This window comes from Aythya fuligula, chromosome 11 (assembly GCF_009819795.1).
Source record: "Aythya fuligula isolate bAytFul2 chromosome 11, bAytFul2.pri, whole genome shotgun sequence".
NCBI classification, from domain to species: domain Eukaryota; kingdom Metazoa; phylum Chordata; class Aves; order Anseriformes; family Anatidae; genus Aythya; species Aythya fuligula.
In genome coordinates, this window is record NC_045569.1 from 20472793 (window position 1) to 20491528 (window position 18736).

The window sequence follows — 18736 nt, forward strand, 5'->3', positions numbered from 1 at the left end:
TGTGGGACAGGAGATGCCTTTTTGGTGTGGTTTTGGCTGCTTGCAGGGAGCTGGCAGCCAAGGTGCTCTGGAGGATGGCTCTGGAGCGTTTGGGAACTGGGAATTGTGCCTGTCCCCATGGGAGGAGAGCCTCAGGGCTCCCCACAGCCGCCCAGGGGCAGGTGCCTGAGCCCCAGCACGGTGAGGACAGTCCCACGCCGTGTTCCTACAACAACTCCCACGCTGGGGCCACTTCCCAGCAGCTGCAGCAAACAGTGGCGGTGGGAAAGGTTTTATAACCTTGGCAAACATTCCTGAGCAATTCGCATCGCGAGGAAAACCGATAGGATAGGCAGGCCCAGGTGCCCAGCGCCAGGTAGAGCCAGCTGAGCGCACGCCCGAGGTGTGGGGACACAAAAAGCTTTTCTTGGAGCATTGGGGGGGCCGGGGGAAGGCGAGGAGGGGGCTGAGAAGCGCTGTCAGGATGCGAAGCGAGCTGGTTTCCTTCGCATCCTGAGCCGCCCCCTCCCCTCCCACGGCGAGGAATGCGAGCGAGCGCGGCGCATCCCCAGACCTCGCTCTGCCGTGGGAGTTTCCTACCCAGGAGAGTTGAGGCAGGTTATAAATAGGATGGAGAAGGGCAGATTGCAAGGCGAAAGGAGCCCACTCCTCCTTGGGGATCTGCCCGAACGCTGCGAGGCCTCCTGTGCATCACTGAGTTACTGCATCGTGCTCCGTGCCGTGCCGTGCTCCCCGGCACCAGCTCTGCTTTCTCCACACCCTGCAATCAGATCCAGCAAAGCGATGGCCTTCAGCTGAGACTCGCTCTAGGAGCTGGGGCAAATTCATCCCTGCTGCAGCTCAGCTGGCTTAGGGGCGCCTGGGGCACAGGTTTGGGATCCGTTGCGTGCAAGCAGGCCAAACCCATTCTGTACGGAGAGCAGGGCCCACGCCACAAAGCCAAACAAATCTGCCAGCAGCAAACACACGGAGAGCGCCTCTCCCCCAGCCCGACATCTGTCTCCACTTCGGGGACCTGCTGTGCCCTCGGGACACGGCTGTGCTCCGCCGGGTGCGAGGGACAAAGGCACTCACCAGGCTGCTGGGAACCCCCTGGCAGAAAACCGAAGGGGAGGGATACTTGGGGAGCAGATTTTGCCAGACTTGCCTGGTATTTTGCCCGCAGCTGCGTGCTGGCTTGATAAAGCTGCTAGCCCTGACCCCCATGTTCATTAAGGGGCAAAGTTTGTGTAAAAAGAAGTGAGAAGTTAGCTGTGGGAGCAGCAAAATGCTGTCTGCTGGGCATGGGTTCTGCAGCAAGTGGAGCTTTGCTGGCTTTGCTGGGCTTTGCTGGGGCTGGGTGAACAATTTTGCGCCCTGCATGACTGGGGCTGGTGTGGTGCTGTGCTTCCAGCTCTGCCCATCGCCAGGGGCTGTTCCCAAAGAATAATTAACCATGAACACAAATTAACAGGGGCCCAAGGGAGTCTTAATTCGGGAAATATAGTTTTAAAATGACTGGAGGCTTTTCTAAAGGGCAGGGTTTAGCCAGGAGGCAGTTCGGGAGGTCCTGTGGCATGCATTAGGCGGAATTATCCGATGGGCTCCCCTGGTTTATTATCTATTAATTGGTATTAGTCATCAAGCTACGCTGCTTGGATAACAGCTCATCCTCTTAGTTCACTGAGTCGATGAAGCCAAAAACGCAGGGAGGAAATTGCATCCGTGGCCTGTGGTGGTCAAAGATGGTAAAGAAGCGACGTGGTCAAGCCGTGATTATTACCCCAGGGCCCAAGGGAGGCTGTGGCTACAGCACCACGGAGGTGCTGGCCCTGGTGGCCCCGTCCTCTGCTGTGCCACCGAGGGCAGGTTTCGTGTCTGGGGCAAGTGCTGAGCCCGTGGAAAAGCTGATTGCTGGTTCGATCGATACGAAGCTTGATTGAAGGCACGGGGTCGTGATATCAGGCAAAATGGCTTTGTGGAAAATGGGCTTTGGGCAGCACAGCTCGACTTGGTTTCTGGAGAACTGGCTGGGGACATCTTCTCTGGATGGTCACAAAACCCAAATTTAGGGGAGTGCTGGGTGTGCTGTGGGTGATGGTGCTTGGGGATCGGTGCCAGATCATATTTAATAAGCCTCATGTTAAAGGGAGTGGGTGCAGGCTAACCAACATACACAGCAAGCAGATTAATGGGATTTGTCATTGCATGGGGTTTCGCTAATGGCTTTCAGGGCAGAGCTCTCTGCCTCTTGCTGTCCCGGAATCAAGGCTGGAGAATATTTTTAGTTGAGATTCAGCGATGTGACGGCTGGAAAACCCTCGTGTCTTTGTGCTGCCCAGGTTTTGCTCGGAAATAGGGGCAGGCACGGTGCTGGGAGCCGTGGAGGAGCTGTTCTGTAACATGTGGGTGGCGGAGATCCCATAACGGTGCCTGGGGCCACGGCTGGAAGGAGGGAACAGCTGGGGCGGGAGCAGAAGAGGGCTGTGGGTCCGGGACTGCTAATAAAGCACAAATAATAAGGAGCCCTCAAACAATGTTCGCTAATCTTCGGCTTTGCCGGGATTTCTGGGGGTGGGGAGCGAGCATAACGGCCCGCTTTGAGTCTAAAAATGGAAGCTCCCCATTTCCAGAAGCATTACACTCATCAAAGGCAACTTATCTGGCCCCGGGGCTTTTTAATGAGTTTTAATTGTGCTTCAATGCAGCATTAATCGGGAGCTTTAGGACTGCCCGGCTGCGGCCAGCAGGCTCGCTCGCTGTAACCCATACCATGCAGAATGCGACGCGGGGTCACCCCCGCCCCCCTTCTCCTTTTCATGGAAATTTTATCAAATGATGAATAGTTCAATTCATTAGCCAGCTAGCGGAGAGCTCGAAGGAGTCGGATCCCGGATTCCTATCTCCCAAGTCAGTGTGTAATTACCGAAAGCTGGCAGCAGGCAAAACCTACGTGACGGGGCCAGCTGCTAGAGTCCCCCACAAATCTGTGAATCGAATCCTTCACCGTCTGGAAGGGAACCAGAGCGGAGCTCGGCTCCCAGAAATCTTTCTCTCCTTTGTTCCTCACCAAGCTGTGAGCAAAGCCGCTCGGGCTCGCTCTGCAGGGCCTCGAGCAGCAAAACCTCGGGCAGAGGGTGGAGTGGCTCCGACACCACTCGTGTTGCTAAAAATGGGGAAATAGGGCAAAAACCTGCGGGTCTGAGCCTGGATTTGGGTATTACTGTGGAGCACAAGTGATGAGCAGGGCAGGGACAACGCCGGAGGATGGGGACAGGCTCATCCCCAGGACATGAGCCCCCAGGCTGCCCTGTAGTGTGCTCCCAGCCTCATCCCATGAGGATGTGGCTTTCTCCCTTTGCATATAGTGGTTTTTCCCTGACATCCCACTGTCCTGGTCCCTCAGCAGAGCTGTTGGACCCTATGGAAACCCCTTCAACCCGCTCTGCTGTGGCTCTTGTCCCTGCTGGGGACGGGGACGGCAGCGCTGGGCACTGCGGCGTGGATGCGGTTTGGATTTGCTGATTTGGGTTTACACATCTGGTGGTACCCACGGTGTTTGTGGGGTTGCCCACGCCAGGCAATCCGGGTGGTTTTAGCTCTGTAGCAGGGGCAGAAGGCAATATTTAAACCAGCTTCTGCCATCAGATGGGGAAGTGCTGCAGGCTCCAGCCCCGTGTTGGCAGCGACTGCGCTGCTGGTGGGAAGCTCTGAGGGGGCTGGGGGTGGTGGGTGCTGCTCTAATGGGGCTGTCCCTTTCCTTTAGGGCCCAGGAGCCTCTCCCTGAGCCCCGAGCCAGAAGCTGGGTGTCAGGAGGTGCCCGGTGAGCCCACGGAGCAGAGCTCAGGTGAGGAGCCCTCGCTGTGCCCATGCCGAGCCAGGCCCCGGTTGCGGGGGCATTGAGGATGGAAACAGCTCGATTTTGTTAAAAAGACCCTGCTGAGGGCTTGCTCCTGCCCAAACAAGGAGGCTCCGTGTGGCTCCCATGGCTGGTTCCCCCCCCCGGGCCGTGCACAAGGCCGGGTCTGTGAGCAGCGCGCTCGCCCTCGGCACGGGCTGGCAGCGGGGGGGCCGCGGGACTCGGCCTTGGTGCCTCCCACGTCCCTGCCCCGGCACTTCCCAGCCGGCCAGGAAATTTCTGAGGCCTGAAATATTTAGAAGATAGCGTTTGTTTTCCTTTCTTTTTTCTTTTTTTTTTTTTTTTTTTTTTCCTTTTTTTTTTTTCTTTTTTTTTTTTTTTCTTCTTTTTTAATCCTTTTCTGGAAAACTTTTGGCCCCTCTCTGGGATAAACTTCCAACAAACTCTTCCAGCCTTACAAGCTGCCCAGGACCACGGCTCAAATACCTGGGCACACGAGGGGATCCGGGGGGCTGTGTGGGGAACCCTTCGTTGTCCTCAGGCAGGAAACACCACGGGGCAGCGACGTGCCCGACCTGCTCGCCGCCGCAGCATCTTCCTGCCTTAGAAAACCATCGTTTCCCTTCATGAATGAGTTTCTGTGGTTTGTTTCCCTTACAAAGCTGGGACTTAGTGAGGATTTTTTCAGGGTGCCACCTAAATAGAAATGTCAGTGTTTTCCTGCGGTCCTTTTTCCACCCCAGTCCCTCAGCATCTTCCCAGACCCCGCAGGGCGCAGCAGCCGCCCTTCTCCCACCTTCCTGGTGTTTCATACCCATGCGTGTGGTTCTTCAGCTCTTTATAACAAAAATCTGGTGAATTTAGGGAGGTTGGATTTATGGCATCCTCCCATCGGAGGCTTTCTCTTGGCACATCGGTAACCCCACTTAACTCTTCCTAAATCCGTTTGGGAAGCCTGTTGTGACCGAGTCCCTGCCTCGGTCCTCCTGGGGACGTGTGGCACGGTTTGCTGACGCCGGTGTGAAATCTGCTTCGTTACCCGCTCATCGAAACACCTGAAAAGGAGATTTCAGACCCTCCAAGTTTCTTAAAAGCCTCTCAAGCTGAGAACGAGCGTGCAGTATCCTTGCCCGAAGGAAACGCTGCTCCGAGAAGCTGCAAGCTCTGCAGAAGGAGGGCGAAATCCCATGCTCGGCGCGGCTGACCCGGGGCAGCTCCGGGGGCCCAGAGGTGCTGGCCTGGGAGCTCAGCCCCCCCCCCCGGCCTTTTGTTCTCCATCAAAATATTTCCGCTGGCTTCGCAGGGTGGGAAGGAGTTGGGAAACAGAGTGGGAGGAAAAGCGGGCTTGTTTACGTGATTTATCGGCCAGCGTGAGCCTTGCATTTCTTCTCAGCACGTGGGCCCGGGAGGTTTGTTTTGCCTCCCCCAGAAAGCTTCCTGGGGGAAAAACAGCCCCAAACGGGGCCCCTGCTGATAGGGAAGCAGCTGCAGCTGCTGTCATGAGCCTCGGCACTGAGCTTTTTGTGGTTTGGGACGTGGGGGGGACCCGAGCTTTGCAGCCCCGTTGCCACCAGGATGCTTTGGGGCTGATCCCGTCCCGTGGAATGTCCCTTTGTCTTGTTGCCCCCCCTGTGGCATCCTTGGGCTCGTGCTTGTGATGTGGGGACCTCGGGGGAGATGGGGTGCCAAGGGGGACCAGCAGGGCTTGGTCTGGGATTGAGTGCACAGCACCAAACATCATCCAGCCCCGAGGAGGGATGGGGACAGGAGGTGACAGCCCGGCCGGGGGGGGGTCCAGCCTCGCCTGGGGTTGTGTCCCCCAGCTTGAGGGGCAGAGGGGCTCTTCCCCCGCAGCCAGCGGGCCCTGGGAAGGAGAAATCTTTGACAAGTTGAGCTCAGGGGAAAACCCAGGCACTTCCTTCCAGACTGGAAAAAACCTCAGCTGGCAGATACCGCCTCAGAAATGGTCATCTGCCTTTTGTCCTTTGTTTAGACCCCGTTCATGGGACAAACCCTGAATATTTCTCAGAAGGGGCCTCCCCAGCCTCCCCTCTGCCTGTAGGGGTATCGCGGCAGCACCTAGAAATGGGATGTGGGGCTGCTGACGGGTGTGGGGCTGTGCAGGGGGATGCTGATGTGCACGGGAACTCGGTACCCGTGGTGCCAGCCCGCTTGGGAAGGGGGCAGCCAGGCCACGTCCGCGCTGGCACTCGTGCTTCGCAAGCCAATTCCACCCATAACCTCATCTTTGGCTACAGCAAATGCAAAACTCTGCAAATTCAGCATCAAACCCCGTTTTTATTTATTTATTTTAATGCGACCTTAAGCCACGCCGTGCTCTGTGGATGCAGCTGCTGCCGCGAGCCTGTTTTAGAGGAGACTGCTCTTCCTCGAGGCGCTGCTCGGTGCATTGATCCCGGTGTTTCTCGGAGCCCCCAGGTGTTTCCTGAGGCTGGACACAGAGCAAAATCCTCCCCCAGCTGCTCCAGGTGCTCGTGCTGGCAGCCAGATGTGTCCATGAGGAGGAAACAAGGAGCCGTGCTGGCTCCTGCAGGATTTGGGGTCTCCAAAGTGTCACAAATGGGTTGTCGGGCCGTCCCCTGCTCCATGGACTGTGTGTGTGTGGGGACAGGGAAAATGGGACCTGGCCTCAGTGGGACAAGCGTGCACAACTGGGACAGCTTTTTCCCAAGGAGGAGGCTCTTTCCTTGAACATTTATTACTAATTAGGGACACAAATAATGGCCTGGTGGGGGCTCGGTGGCTGTGGCCACCACCCCGTGCTGGCCTTCCTGCAACCCACCTTCAGCCAAAGGCCAGTGCTTCTTGTGCTGAGCTCTCCCAGCCCAAATCCTAAGACCAGGACCTTTAAAATTGTGCAATTTTAGGAATTTGCTTTGTGGCAGCACGCTAACCAGCTTTTCCCTTGGTGAGACCTGCCTTTTCTGGTGCCAGCTGCACCGGATTTTTGCATGCACCCCCAAACATTCCCCCTTTTGCATTTTTTCCCCGTTAATGGACATGTCATAGTGCAGGGTTTGGGGCTGGCAGTGCTCCAGGGGAACGAGCAGCTGGCTTTGTAGCGGGGTTTTTGGGCAGGTTAATGAGCACCTTGATGGGCTGTGAGTCAGGGAGCGCACCTACCTACGTGCACGTGGCAGCTCCTTGTGCTGGCATCGCTTTGTGCTCCAGGGGAGCGTAGGCGGCACCGTGCGCTTCTCCTCAAAGGTTGTGGGGGGCTGCTGGCCCCGGGGGGTGGTCAGCACAGCACCGGTGCTGGGCACAAATTGCCCGAGAGCATCCCCCTGGGGCAAAGGGGCCGGATCCTGCCACGCGCTGGGCCCCCCTGCAGGGTGGCTTTGCCCATGGGTGAGCAGCTGGGGGGCGTCTGGGACACCCAAATACCCCCCCGGCTCTGTCCCCAGGGGCGGGCAGGGTTTGTGTGTTTGCTTGCCTGCGCCCCCCTGGGACGGTGAATTGAATGTTTTTGCTTTCCCTCTCTGCACAGAGCTCTTGTCGAGTCAATGAGAGACCTCCACAAGTCTAGCGTGCTGGGAAGCAAGCACGGCAGCCTGGTGAGTGTCCCCGCGGGGCATTTGGATAAGGCTGTGACGGACGCAGCGAGGCCAAACCGAGCCCTGGGCCCTGGGCACAAAAGAGAAATCAGTTAATTCACACCCGAGGCTCGGCAGCGCTCAGCACGGCTGATTTTACACCAGGCTGGGGCTGCAGATGTGCCTAAAGGTCCAAGCGTGGTGATCCCGAGCCCGGATTTTGGGCCATGGTGGGGCAGCCCCCCTGGACCCGTGGTGCCCTCGGTGGCGGAGGCGTTACCGCAGCGAGGAGCGGGATGTGCCTCAACCTTAAATCTGGCTGAGCCTCGTTAGCATGAAAGCCATTAACGTGAACAAAAGCTGCTCTCAAGGTTGAACTGAGCAGCGTAGGGGAGCACCGAGGAGATTAAACCCGGCGTTTGTTTGGCTCTAATCTCATGTGCATGGAACAAGCAGCGTTTGATGACTAATTTTGGCAGTGCCGGGGATCTTATCGAAACAGTGCTGCTTAATTTCCAGCTTTTCCTTAGGGAGTGGATTCCAGCACCGCAGATCCCACCTGTATGCTTTGCCATCACGCTGCTCGTGCGCCCAGCAGGTCCCATCCTCTGGGTCCGGAGGAGCCTGGGCCCGTGCCTGCCCTGCCCTGATCCTCATTGTGCCCAGGCTCCTCCTGCTTGTGCATTTCCCCCTTCCAAAATGGTAAAAGTACCATTTTTTATTTTTTATTTTTCCATTTTCCACCACTGTTTTATTGTTCTTGGGGCCTGGGCAGGGTCGTGCCCAACCCACAGGGTGTAGGGGGATGATGGCTGTGTCCCAAAGGCACGTGCTGATGTGCCTGGGCGCTGACACGGGGTCTTTCCCCTCCGAATTAAGCCCCGATGAGCAGTTTTGCTATTTTCCCCCCTGCTCCCCATCTCCCTGGGCAGGGGACGGGGACACGGTGGCTGCGTGCTGCCTGGAAATGAAGCCATCTCCTCGGCTGCAAGCTGCCAGCAAGCAGCTCTTTTCTTGCCTGGTAACACTTCATTGCTGCAGCGGCCGATCGATGCTCCAAATGTCAAACCCCAGCTCCGCCGACCTTCCCGATGGAAAACAACCCTGCCCTGTGGCTGCCAGGGACGTGCAGGCAGCGGGTCCAAGCTGCCTGGGAGAGCAGGGGGGAAAAGCAGCCCCCGGGGAGCCCTCTCCTGCCGGAGCTCTCCCCGGTAGCTGGGTTTAAGGCAAGCCCCAGGTTGCTCTCCTTCCCCTGGGGAACACAGCGGGGACACAGGAGCACTGGAAGGAGGCACGGAAAGTGGGATTAATGAGCTTTTGGAAAGGCAAAGCCTCCTGGAGCACCACAAAGCCCCTGGTGAAAGCCCCGGATACTCTCAGCACAAGGCGGTTGCCAGGCTTTCCTTTTCCCAGCACAATTCCTTCATGCGACGGTTTTCTTGGGGACTGAAAAGGCTTTTTCTCGGGAGCTGAAAGCAGCCCTCTCCCTTCAGAAACCTCTTTGAGCTCACGGGCACGCTGCGTGCCATTGCACCAACCCTCGTGGCTGCTCCGAGCCCCCCGGCCCCTTCCCACCCGCAGCAGCCTGAGGGCAGGGGCTCGGGGAGAGGGGGCAGCCCCCGCTCCCTGCAGGTGAAAGCAGAACTTCATTTCCCTGAAAGCTCCCACCACAGAGGCCGATTAGGCAGCCCTATATAAAGGACGCGGAGATTTTTAAGGGATTACAGCACCCTTTGCTGGGTGGCTGCCTAGTGCCGCGTCAGGGGCTCTTTGCGCAAGCTCTCCTCCCCGCCTGCTGTTGCCAAGACTCCCGATGCTTGAAAAGATGCATTTAAAAATAAACACATTGAGACAAGGGCTGTGTCCTGCCGCTGCTGGTAGGCAAAGGCTGGAGCTGCCAGGAGATCAGAGAGGCGGCCAAGCAGGGGCTGGGCTTTGCTGCTTGGTTCCTTTTCCCCCCGCCAGCCGCAGTCGCCGTTCCCAGGGTGACCGAGGGGTTTTGTGCGGCGCCCACGGCTTGGATCGGCTCTGCCAGCTGACGTGGGGCTGGAGGGGGCACCCCTGGCACATCACCTCCAGAATGGCTTTTCATCCTAGAGAAAAGCCTGGAAAACAGGGGGGGGGAAAAATAGCTCTTTGTGTGTTGGTTTTTCTTTTTCTTTTTTTTTTTTCTTTTCAATGCAACTGCTTCTGAAGCCGCTCTCTTCCATCAAACTGGAGGAGGGCCTGGGACCAGCACCCGAATAAATGCCCGTTTCCAACCCTGGCATTCGCCCCCCTGCAGCCACAGGATTTCTTTAGGCTCTGTGCCCCGGGGAGCCCCCTGCGCCCCTCACCACCCGGGCGGCTGCAGCCGTCCCTTGCTCCCCTGCCAGCCCTGCTGTATGTGATACCACTCCTGGGATAGATGTGGGGAGAGGCAGAGCAGCTCCTTAAACTTAAAATATGAGGAGCAGACGATGCAGTCTGAGAGGAAAAACTGCCTGTCCTTCACCAGAGCCGTGTGCTGGCAGGGGCTGCAGCCACCGACAGCTCCCCGGTGTCCTGTGCCTTCATCCAGCACCGCCCCGTATGGAAAATCTCTTGCTAACCGACCTACATTTCATGCTCCCATTCATCTGCTGCACGTAGCTGCTGTTGCTGTGGGGCAGTGTCAGGGTGAGGAATTCAGGGGAGCCTGCAGAGGTGCCAGGGAATGTTGTAGGCTTCCCCCGAGGCTGTGAACATGGGGCTCCCTGCCCGCAGTGTTGCCCTGGGTGTCTTTCCCGACCCTCTGCTTTTCCTCTGCTTTTGAAGAACAGCACAAAAGCGATGCACTGACACACGCCCTGAAACAAGCCAGCTCTCCTCTGGTTTTCTTCTAAAGGCATCTTCGGTGACATCCTTTTTGCTGGAGGAAGGATGTGCGGAACAGTTTCCCTTGGCGCAGCGAGGAGCCGCCTCTTTGCTGGGCACCGTGAGCAAAAACCTCCCCAAATCTGCTCCAGCCTGGCCTGGGCAGCTTCCCCCGGGAGGCAGCTCTGGGATGGAGGCTGCCCTCATTGCAGCTCCGTGGCTGCAGGGAAAAAACTGAGCTGGGCTGGCGCAAACGCCCCGTGCTGCGGATGCCGTGCCCTGAGTCTGAAACAGCTCCGTGTCGCTGCTGGGAGCTCCCCAGCACGCCTATTTTCTGCTATATCTCTTGCTGGGAAATAGGTTTTCCCCTTCCAGTGAGGGATTTGGGGACACGCTCTTCCCCTCAAGCACTTAAAGAAGAAAAACGTTGCAACCATCCCAAAAACGCTGGGGCAGAGAGGCGAGTTTCTGTGCCGCCGCGCGTTCCGTGGGGTGCAGCGTTGATGCTGAACGCCGTGGTTGGGGACGTGATTTATTTTATTGCCGTGCCTCAAAGTGCTTTATGGCATTCTCGTTTTTCTTGTAAGCGCTGCTCGACCTAAAACAAGGGAAGAGTTTTGCAATTACAGGAAGAATCCGGGTCCAAGAATAACGCGGGGCTGCAGCGAGCACTGGAAGCAGCGGCGCATCAGTCTGAGTCTGGGGGATGGATGGAAATGGCTCCAATAAATCAATAGTTTTGTATTTTAACGTCTCCGAGCCAGGAGGTGATGGAAAAACAAACTGCCATTAGCATCAGCAGAACGTAGAGAAGTGCTCAGAGAGCAAGCTTCATAAAAAATATGCCTCGTAGGGTGGCTGGTGCTGCCCCTTGCTTGGTGCTGCGCGGTGACGGGAGCTGCTCGCTTGTGGCCAGGGCTGAGCAGGAGCCGACCGGGGGCTCTGGGGCTGCCTGCGGCTTACAGTGAGCGTGCAGGTGGATGGCCGGGGCTTGCTGCACGTGGGAGCTAAATTTAGCAGGGCTTTTCTGGTTCCCGGCATCCTCCGTCGCCTGGAGAGCAGCCGGCAGCAGCGCTCCCGTCGGCTGCCTGAAATGAGATCAAGCAAGGGCTTAAATTCAGGGGGAAGGCAGCAAACGCCGTGTCTCAATCTCAGTTTTGGGGGGAATTTCCCCATCCCCTGGCACAAGGAGGGCTCACTACACTGATGCCAGCATGTCCGTGTTGTCCACACGCCCCAGGGGACACGAGGTGCTTCGCTCCCCCCAGGCACAATCCTGAGCAAAGCCCCTGGGAGGAAGCAGAAGACAGAGGGGCCGGGGGCTGCGGCGTGGGACAGCAGCATGCCTGCGAGGTTTTCCCAGCATTTCCTCTCCCTTTTGTCTCCACCGAGCTGAATTCCTTCGGGGCAGGGGCTGCTTTCCTCCCCGGCTGGATTGCACAGCCCTGGCTAGAAACCTGGACGTGTTTGCAGCCGTTTTCCGTAGTAAAATGGTGTTTCTGGTGAAATCACAAATTTTGACTTCCCCGCTTGCAAACTCTCAGCAACCATGGTCACACAGCAGGAGGTGTGAGACCAAAAGGCCTCGGTGGGCTTTGCCTCTGCACCCCCAAAATGCACTGACAGGGGCCTCACAGAGAAGGTCTGAACGCGTGTCCTGGGGAGGAACAAACGGAGGAATAAATAATGGAGTGAAACGGGAGAACAAAGCAGGTGGCTGCGTGAAGGCTCGGCGTTTTCATCCCTCCAGAACTGACGCATCGCTCACAAAAACACCCAAATGGGACGGCGTGATGGGAAACCAGCTCTTTTTGCACAGCCAGGAGACCTTACCCATTTATTTCTGCATTAAAATCCTCTTGCATGGCCGCGTGCTCCCTGGGGAAGGGGTTCAGGGACCCCCAAAAGTCAGATCCCACCAGTGCCAGGAGCACCTCCACGCACCAAGGCCAGAGGCAGCTTCCCCTGGGTGCTCCCTGCCATCCATCCACGTCCCCAAATCAGCAGCGGGGGGACCTCGGGATCTCCCCCGTGGCACCAGGAGCTATTCCTACCCCGGGAAAGCCTTGCCGGCTGCCAGAACAATAAATCTGCAGGAAACTGGGGGGCTGTGGGCAGCCCCCAGACGTTTCCCGAGATTCTGCTGGCGTTTCCGTGCTGCCTGCGGCCCCGGGGCTGCTGGCCCCTGTTTGCAGGAAACACTCCCGGAGGGCAAAGGAAAGAAACTGGGGGAGCTCTCCAGCCAAACCCACACTTGAGCCTATTGCTTCCTTCCGCTGGCTGCGGCGGGGGTGGGATGGAGGCTTGCCCAGCTTTTGGTGAAAGAACAAAGGGAGGAGAGAAATGGAGAGCTGCTGCAATCCCCAGAGCAGCACGGGGAGGGCGGGCGGCCTGGAGGGCGCATCCACAGCTCGCCTGCAGGGCCCTGTGCTAGGGGTGAAGGGTTTCTGCAGGATCCTCGGGGCTCGTTTGCTTTGATGCTTCGTTGGGCAGATGCTTCGTTGGGCAGAGGCTGAGCAGGCTCCGTTTCTGAACGCACGAAATATCGGGAGCCCCTTTTTCCGCGTGGGGCACCCCCCTGCGTGGGGACACACTGCGAGTCACCTGAATTTAGTGTGGAAATATGGAGAGAACGGCCCTTCTGGTAAATGTGGGGCGTTTTCTTATGATAGGTGTGGAGCAGAGTGGCACGGGCAGCAGGAATGGCAGCAAAGCTTCACCCAGGGGCAGGGGAGCAAAGCGAGAGCTTAAAAAATACGAAAAGATATTTTTGTGCTTTTTTGACTTCGTAAATAAGTTAATTTCGTAATAAAAAGTGATCTGTTCAGCAAAGGGAAAATGCAAAAAGCAGTGAAACTCTTGAAAGAAGCAGCCTGGGATGTGGTCGGGGCTTTTTCTTGCCCTCCCTCGCTCTGACCGCTCGGGTAGGTTTGGCAAAGGCTCGCAGCGCTTTGTTGGATGTGAGTCTGCATTTTTCAGAGCAGAATTGTTTCCATGCAAAAAACGTCTGTCTGCTCTCCTTTCAGGTTAAATCCTCAAGGATCCGCCTCCTCTTTTCTTGTGGCCAGGGGACAGCCTCTGATCCAGGGGGTGCAAACCCAGCGCCCCGGGCAGAGCAGGGGCCGTGCGCCCACCTCCCCTTGGTGCCTTTACACAAGGAGAAGGCTGGTGCCTTGAACCCAGAGCTGAGCCTGCTGATGAGCTGCTCGTAGGAGTTGGGGATGGAAACGGCACCGTTTGCAGTCCTCTTTCCTCCTGGGAAGATGCTCAGACCTTGTGCCTGTGCCCTGGGGTTTGGAGGAGTCGCTGGGTTCCTGGGCATCAGAGCAGCCCGCGGGGATGCTCCCCTGGTGGTGCAACTTGCTGAGAGCTGCTCTCAGCAGCTGGCCCAGCGCTCGGGTGCACGCTGCCGTGCTTCTGTCAGCGGCTGTGAGGACAGGAGCTGCGCCGAGCCCTCCAGCAGGCAATTAGCAGGGTTTGGACGGAGCTGAGTGCTTGTGTTGCTCTGAGGTGGCTGGGACGTTTCTGCTCTTCCGCACACTCAACGTGCATTAAATCTTTATACGGTTTATCTGGAACACGAATGCTACCCTAAGGACTGTTCAAAAAAAAAAAAAAGGACCCAAAAGCCTTCCTTTTACTAAGAGAAAGCAAAGCAGGCAGTACAAGCAACAGTGCCCTCATCTCTGTGCATGCACGGGGGGCCTCAGCTTGCTGTGGGGAAGCAGGAGGGGCTGGTGCAGCCCCCGTGAGCAGTGCCCGGCCACAAGGGGAGACCTGTGCAAAAGGAGCCGGGCCAGCTGGGCGCAGAGCAACCACGAGCAGCTGCCCGCTCCCTGTCAGAGTGCTCTTATTCTGCGCCGGTGCATGCTTTCATGCGGCTCAGACTAATCCATTTCCAAGTCATCGCATTAAAAGCCTTAATTCCTTTGTCATACGCGCATGAAGTAGCGGTGCTGGGTGTTCTAGATGAGCGGTGCCTGCTGAAAAGGCCATCAGCTTCAATTTTGCAACAGTGCCGAGGCTCTTAATGCCTTCTGTGGGTTGCATCTTGCACCGGGGACACCTCTGGTGCCTTTTTGGGGGTGGTGTGTTTGCAGATCTGCCCTGCCAAGCTTCCTCGGGCAGGAGCCATCCTGCAGCCGGGGCCGTCCTGAACAGATTTGGGTTGGAAAATCCCCGGGGAGGGACGTGCTGGTGGTGGGCGAGGGGGATGCTGAGCGCGCTGTTTGCCCCGCAGATGTCATGGCGCCCGCAGTACCGCAGCTCCAAGTTCCGCAACGTCTACGGGAAGGTGGCGAGCCGGGAGCACTGCTTTGACGGCATCCCCATCACCAAGAACGTGCACGACAACCACTTCTGCGCCGTCAACGCCCGCTTCCTCGCCATCGTCACCGAGAGCGCCGGCGGTGGCTCCTTCCTCGTCATCCCGCTCGAGCAGGTGAGTGGCACGGACCCCGCTCGGAGCACCCCAGGAACCCCACTGTGGGGTGGTGTGGCCCCCTCTGCTCTCCCTTATTGTGTGTCCTCGTGCTGGGACCATGACTTGGGGGAGTTGGGTTTATCCTTTACGAAGAAAATGCAAGGTTTGGACTCCACGATCTTTGTAGGGCAACAAATTTTCCAAATGGAAATGTTCTGTTCTATCCCACCCCATCCCATCCCATCCCATCCCATCCCATCCCATCCCATCCCATCCCATCCCATCCCCATCCCCATCCCATCCCATCCCATCCCATCCCACCCTATCCATTTCCATTTCCATTTCCTACCCTACCCTATCCTATCCATATCCCATCCTATCCCATCCTTTCTGGTTCTGAAAGGCTTCTCCTCTTTTTGGCCTCTCCACGAGCACATGCCTGCAGGCTGACGGCAGCAGAGGCCCCACAGGTTTTCCATCCCTGTGTGTCAGCAGCACAGCTTCCAAAAAGCCGGGGGTCCCCAGGAACCCCCATCCTGCCCAGCAGCTCGCAGGTCCCTGTCCTGTATGGCTCAGCCATCAGACGTGGTGCTGCACAGCTCTGCACCCAAATTTTCCATTGCAAAATCACCATTCCAGCCCCTTTAAAGCCGGGCTGTGCCCACCGTGGTCCAGATGAGCTCCGCATCCTCAGCTGGCACAGCTCAGCTCGGCACAGCTCAGCTCAGCTCAGCTCGGCACAGCCTGCGGCTGCCCAGGTCCCGGCTCTGACTCATCCAGCAGCTCCAGAAATGCCACTTGTGACGTCCCAGTGATATGGAGAGAGACAACGAGAGGAAGATAAGGAGAAACAAAACCACACCCGACCCATCTCTTTCATTTCCATCAGCTCTCTGTCCTGCGGCGAGAGAACGCCTGGCCCCGGGGACGTCGTTGTCCCCGAAGCCTTTCTAGCAGGGCGTTTGCTCCGTGCGCTGCAGCAGTGCCACCCCCAGCAGGATTTATTTTTAGGACTTCATCACCAAGCTGCAGTCCCTCACGAGCAGCTGATGCTTGGGAGCCACGTCCTGTGCCGTGCTGGGGGTCGGTTTGCAGCTGAAGCTGCCCAGAGCACTGCACACAGGCACCCAGCACACTTCGGTGCCATTAGTGCTCTTTGCAGCACGTACTCCTTCCCCCTGCAGCATGGGGCTTTCACTTCCCCACGAAAGCTTCCCTCAGCTCTTTGCAGGAGTGTCCGCACGGATCTGTGCATCTCTCCTTGATGCAGCTTTAACCCCCCCGAAATAATTCAGCCGGCTCTGCAGAAGCCGCCCTGTCGGGAGCGGCCGCTTCTCCCCACGTAAAGTCCGCGCCTCTTCTGCATTTTTATTTAATTTCTCGAGTAGCACCGGCTACAGATGGAAGAAATTATAATCAGCGTTTTAATTGCAGTGCACAGCTTGACTCTTATTAATATTCTGCAAACAAGGAGCTTTCCCTCAGCCGTCGGGGCGCTGCCGCCTGCATCTCTGCCTCCTGCCCCGTGCTGCGGCGTTGCAGGCACCGAGCCCCAGGCGCTGAATGCGCCCATGCACGCTCTGCTTGTTCGAGGCCCCAAATCCCGAGCTGTTAACCCGGGATTGCCAGAAAATCACCATTTTTTTCCTGGCAAACGGAGCGCAATCCCAGCAGGATGGGAGCAGAGGGAGCGCGGTGCCGCTCGCAACCTGTTCGCACGGGACCGTCGGAGCAGACCTTGGCTCTCCGTGTCAAGTGGCTGCACGCTCCTTGGTACAACCTAATCATTTCATTATTTATTTTTTTTTAAATAGGAACTGATTAGCTCATTAAGAGTAAACTAATTTTCTTTGGAAATCGGCAGCCATCTAATTAATTGGCATCCATATTTAGCCGAACGTAATTAAGGTAACCTAGATACCGCGGATCTGCTCAGGGTTTGATTTGCTGCCATCTTTCCTTTTTTTTTTTTTTTTTTTTTTTTTTTCCCTTTCTACATCTCTGCCCTCTGTTCTCGCCAGAAATCTTCCCCAGAAAACCCCTCTGCTTTGTGCGGGGAGTGACAATGCATTTGCATACGGCGGGCCATATGTTCCTCGGCACATCAGAGGCGCTGGGCCCTCAGCCGCGAGCCTGCCTTCGGGTGCTCAGCAGGAGCCAAACCCGGCTCCTTGGGAAGAAAAACCTCGTGCAGGAGGCCCGGGACGTCCCCGAGCAGGAACCTGGGGATACTCGGCTCTGTTTTGGGGGAAGAAACCCCCTTTTGGAGCACCCTAGGAGTGAGAATGTGAGGGCAAAGGCGCTGAGCAAGGAGGAGCCGTGGGGTTATGGGAAAGCCAGGTTTTGGCCCGTTTTTTTAAATATCCTCACAAAAATCCTAGAAAAAACAGAAGCGCTGTGTCCACATTGTAAATACTTTATTAATTGGTTGATTGATTGGCACAGAATGGGCTTAATTGTGCTGTGCAAGTCACAGAGCGGAGCCTTTGCATCTTCGGGTTTCTGGACCACGGCTGCCCAGGCCCTGGAGGTGTCGGGGTGCTGGGGCTTTGGGCAGCCCCAAATTAACGGGGCAGGGCTGGGGGCAGCCCCCGGGCACGCAGCGAGCTGTGGGATGCTGAGGGGGGGGGGGGACATGGGGCAGCCTCTGCAGAATCCTGGCTCCTGGCACCGCAGATTTCTGCTTCTGCAGGGGTAAAAAAAAGCAGCTTATTGTCCGAGGCTGGACAATGTCGTCTGGCTGTGCCGGGAGGAAGGGGAGAGGCAGGAGGAGGAGGCGTTGTTTACCCACAGGGAGCTGCAGGCCAGGGCTGGTGCCCGTCCCGGGCTGCTCGTGGAGCTGGGCTCATATGGGGCTGAGCCGCTGTGCCCGCGGGGTGGGCATGGGGACACCCCCACCGTGTCCCCAAAGTCCTCGGGGGAGAGTAAAGCCTGAACCCTGCAGCAAGGAGCTGCCCGTAATTAGTGCTCGTCCCTTCGTTAACCAGGGCTGGCACAAAAAGACTTTGTTTGGTGTCAGGGACCAAGCCCCAAAACCTGGGGGTCCCCAAATCTGCGCGGTGTGCCTGGCCCCGTAGTGCCCCGAGATGCTTCTGCGGGTTTTTCTGTGCCTGATTTTGGATGGAGGGAGACATCTCCTTTTAACCAAGAGATGAGCAGGGAAAAATAATAATAATAAATAAAAAAAAAAACGAGGTTTACAGAATAAAGTCACCTCTTCGCCGTGCTCTGCCCTGGGGCGCAGACGTCCCAGCAGGTCCCAGGGGGGTGCTGGGGAGCAGTGGGGGGGTCAGGCCGGGTGCTGCCCCCCTGCAGCCCCATCCGGCCCTGAGATGCCCCCCACGGACTGGGGGCAGCGAGGGGGGGCCCTGCTGGAGGCGCTCGGTGCAGCCCTGCGGGCTCTGCCTGCACCCTCTGCCGGCTAAAGCGGAGAGAAAAGTCCCGGGCTCGCCATTCCCAGCAGGCAGGGGGGGGTATTTTTAGTGTCCATAATCCCATTTAACGGCAGCATTACGCGGGCTTTTGTCTTTTTAATTAACAAGCTTGATCCCAGCTGCTGCTTTTATGGTGCGGATAAATACCTCTGCAGCCAGGCTGCGGCTCCTCGTTGGAGCAAAGTGCCTGGCTCTGCTGTCCGGTGTTCGGCTCTGGCGTGGCTGGAGGAGTTTCTGGTACCCGAAATTCGGATAACGGGTGTGCCACAGTGTGGCTGGGCAGGAGATGGATGTTTTTAGCCCACCGGAGTATTTATATCACACGAGGGGAGCGGCTGCTGTTTCAGCCTCCGTCCAGGCAAAGCAACGATGTGGGTTGCTTTCCCTGCTCTGCCTCGCATGGTTGCCTTGTGCCTAAAGGAGACGGGGTCCTCGTGCAGTGCTGGGGAGTGCCCGCTGGAGTCTGGGGGCTGCGGAGGCTGGAGGGGGCTGGAGGATGCTGGAGGAGAGTGGAGGATGCTGGAGGAGAGTGGGGGATGCTGGAGAAGGCTGGAGGAGGATGGAGGAGGCTGGAGAAGGCTGGAGGATGCTGGAGGAGGCTCTCTCACAGCTCTCTGCGATGGCACGGCTGCTGCTCTCCAGCCATGTGCCT

General features: G+C 57.4%; 1 protein-coding gene across 2 annotated transcripts in view; it reads left to right on the forward strand.

The window, feature by feature from the left end:
• CORO2B (coronin 2B) overlaps nt 1-18736 on the forward strand; it is a 29409-nt gene that overhangs the window by 1976 nt on the left and 8697 nt on the right. The window contains exons 2-3 of one of the 2 annotated variants that reach the window (XM_032195140.1): nt 7347-7413; nt 14468-14668. In XM_032195140.1, the coding sequence (XP_032051031.1) occupies nt 7363-7413; nt 14468-14668 (252 nt within the window). In that variant the 5' untranslated portion in view covers nt 7347-7362. The remainder of the gene's footprint in view (nt 1-7346; nt 7414-14467; nt 14669-18736) is intronic. The other variant, XM_032195141.1, reaches the window with a different exon arrangement.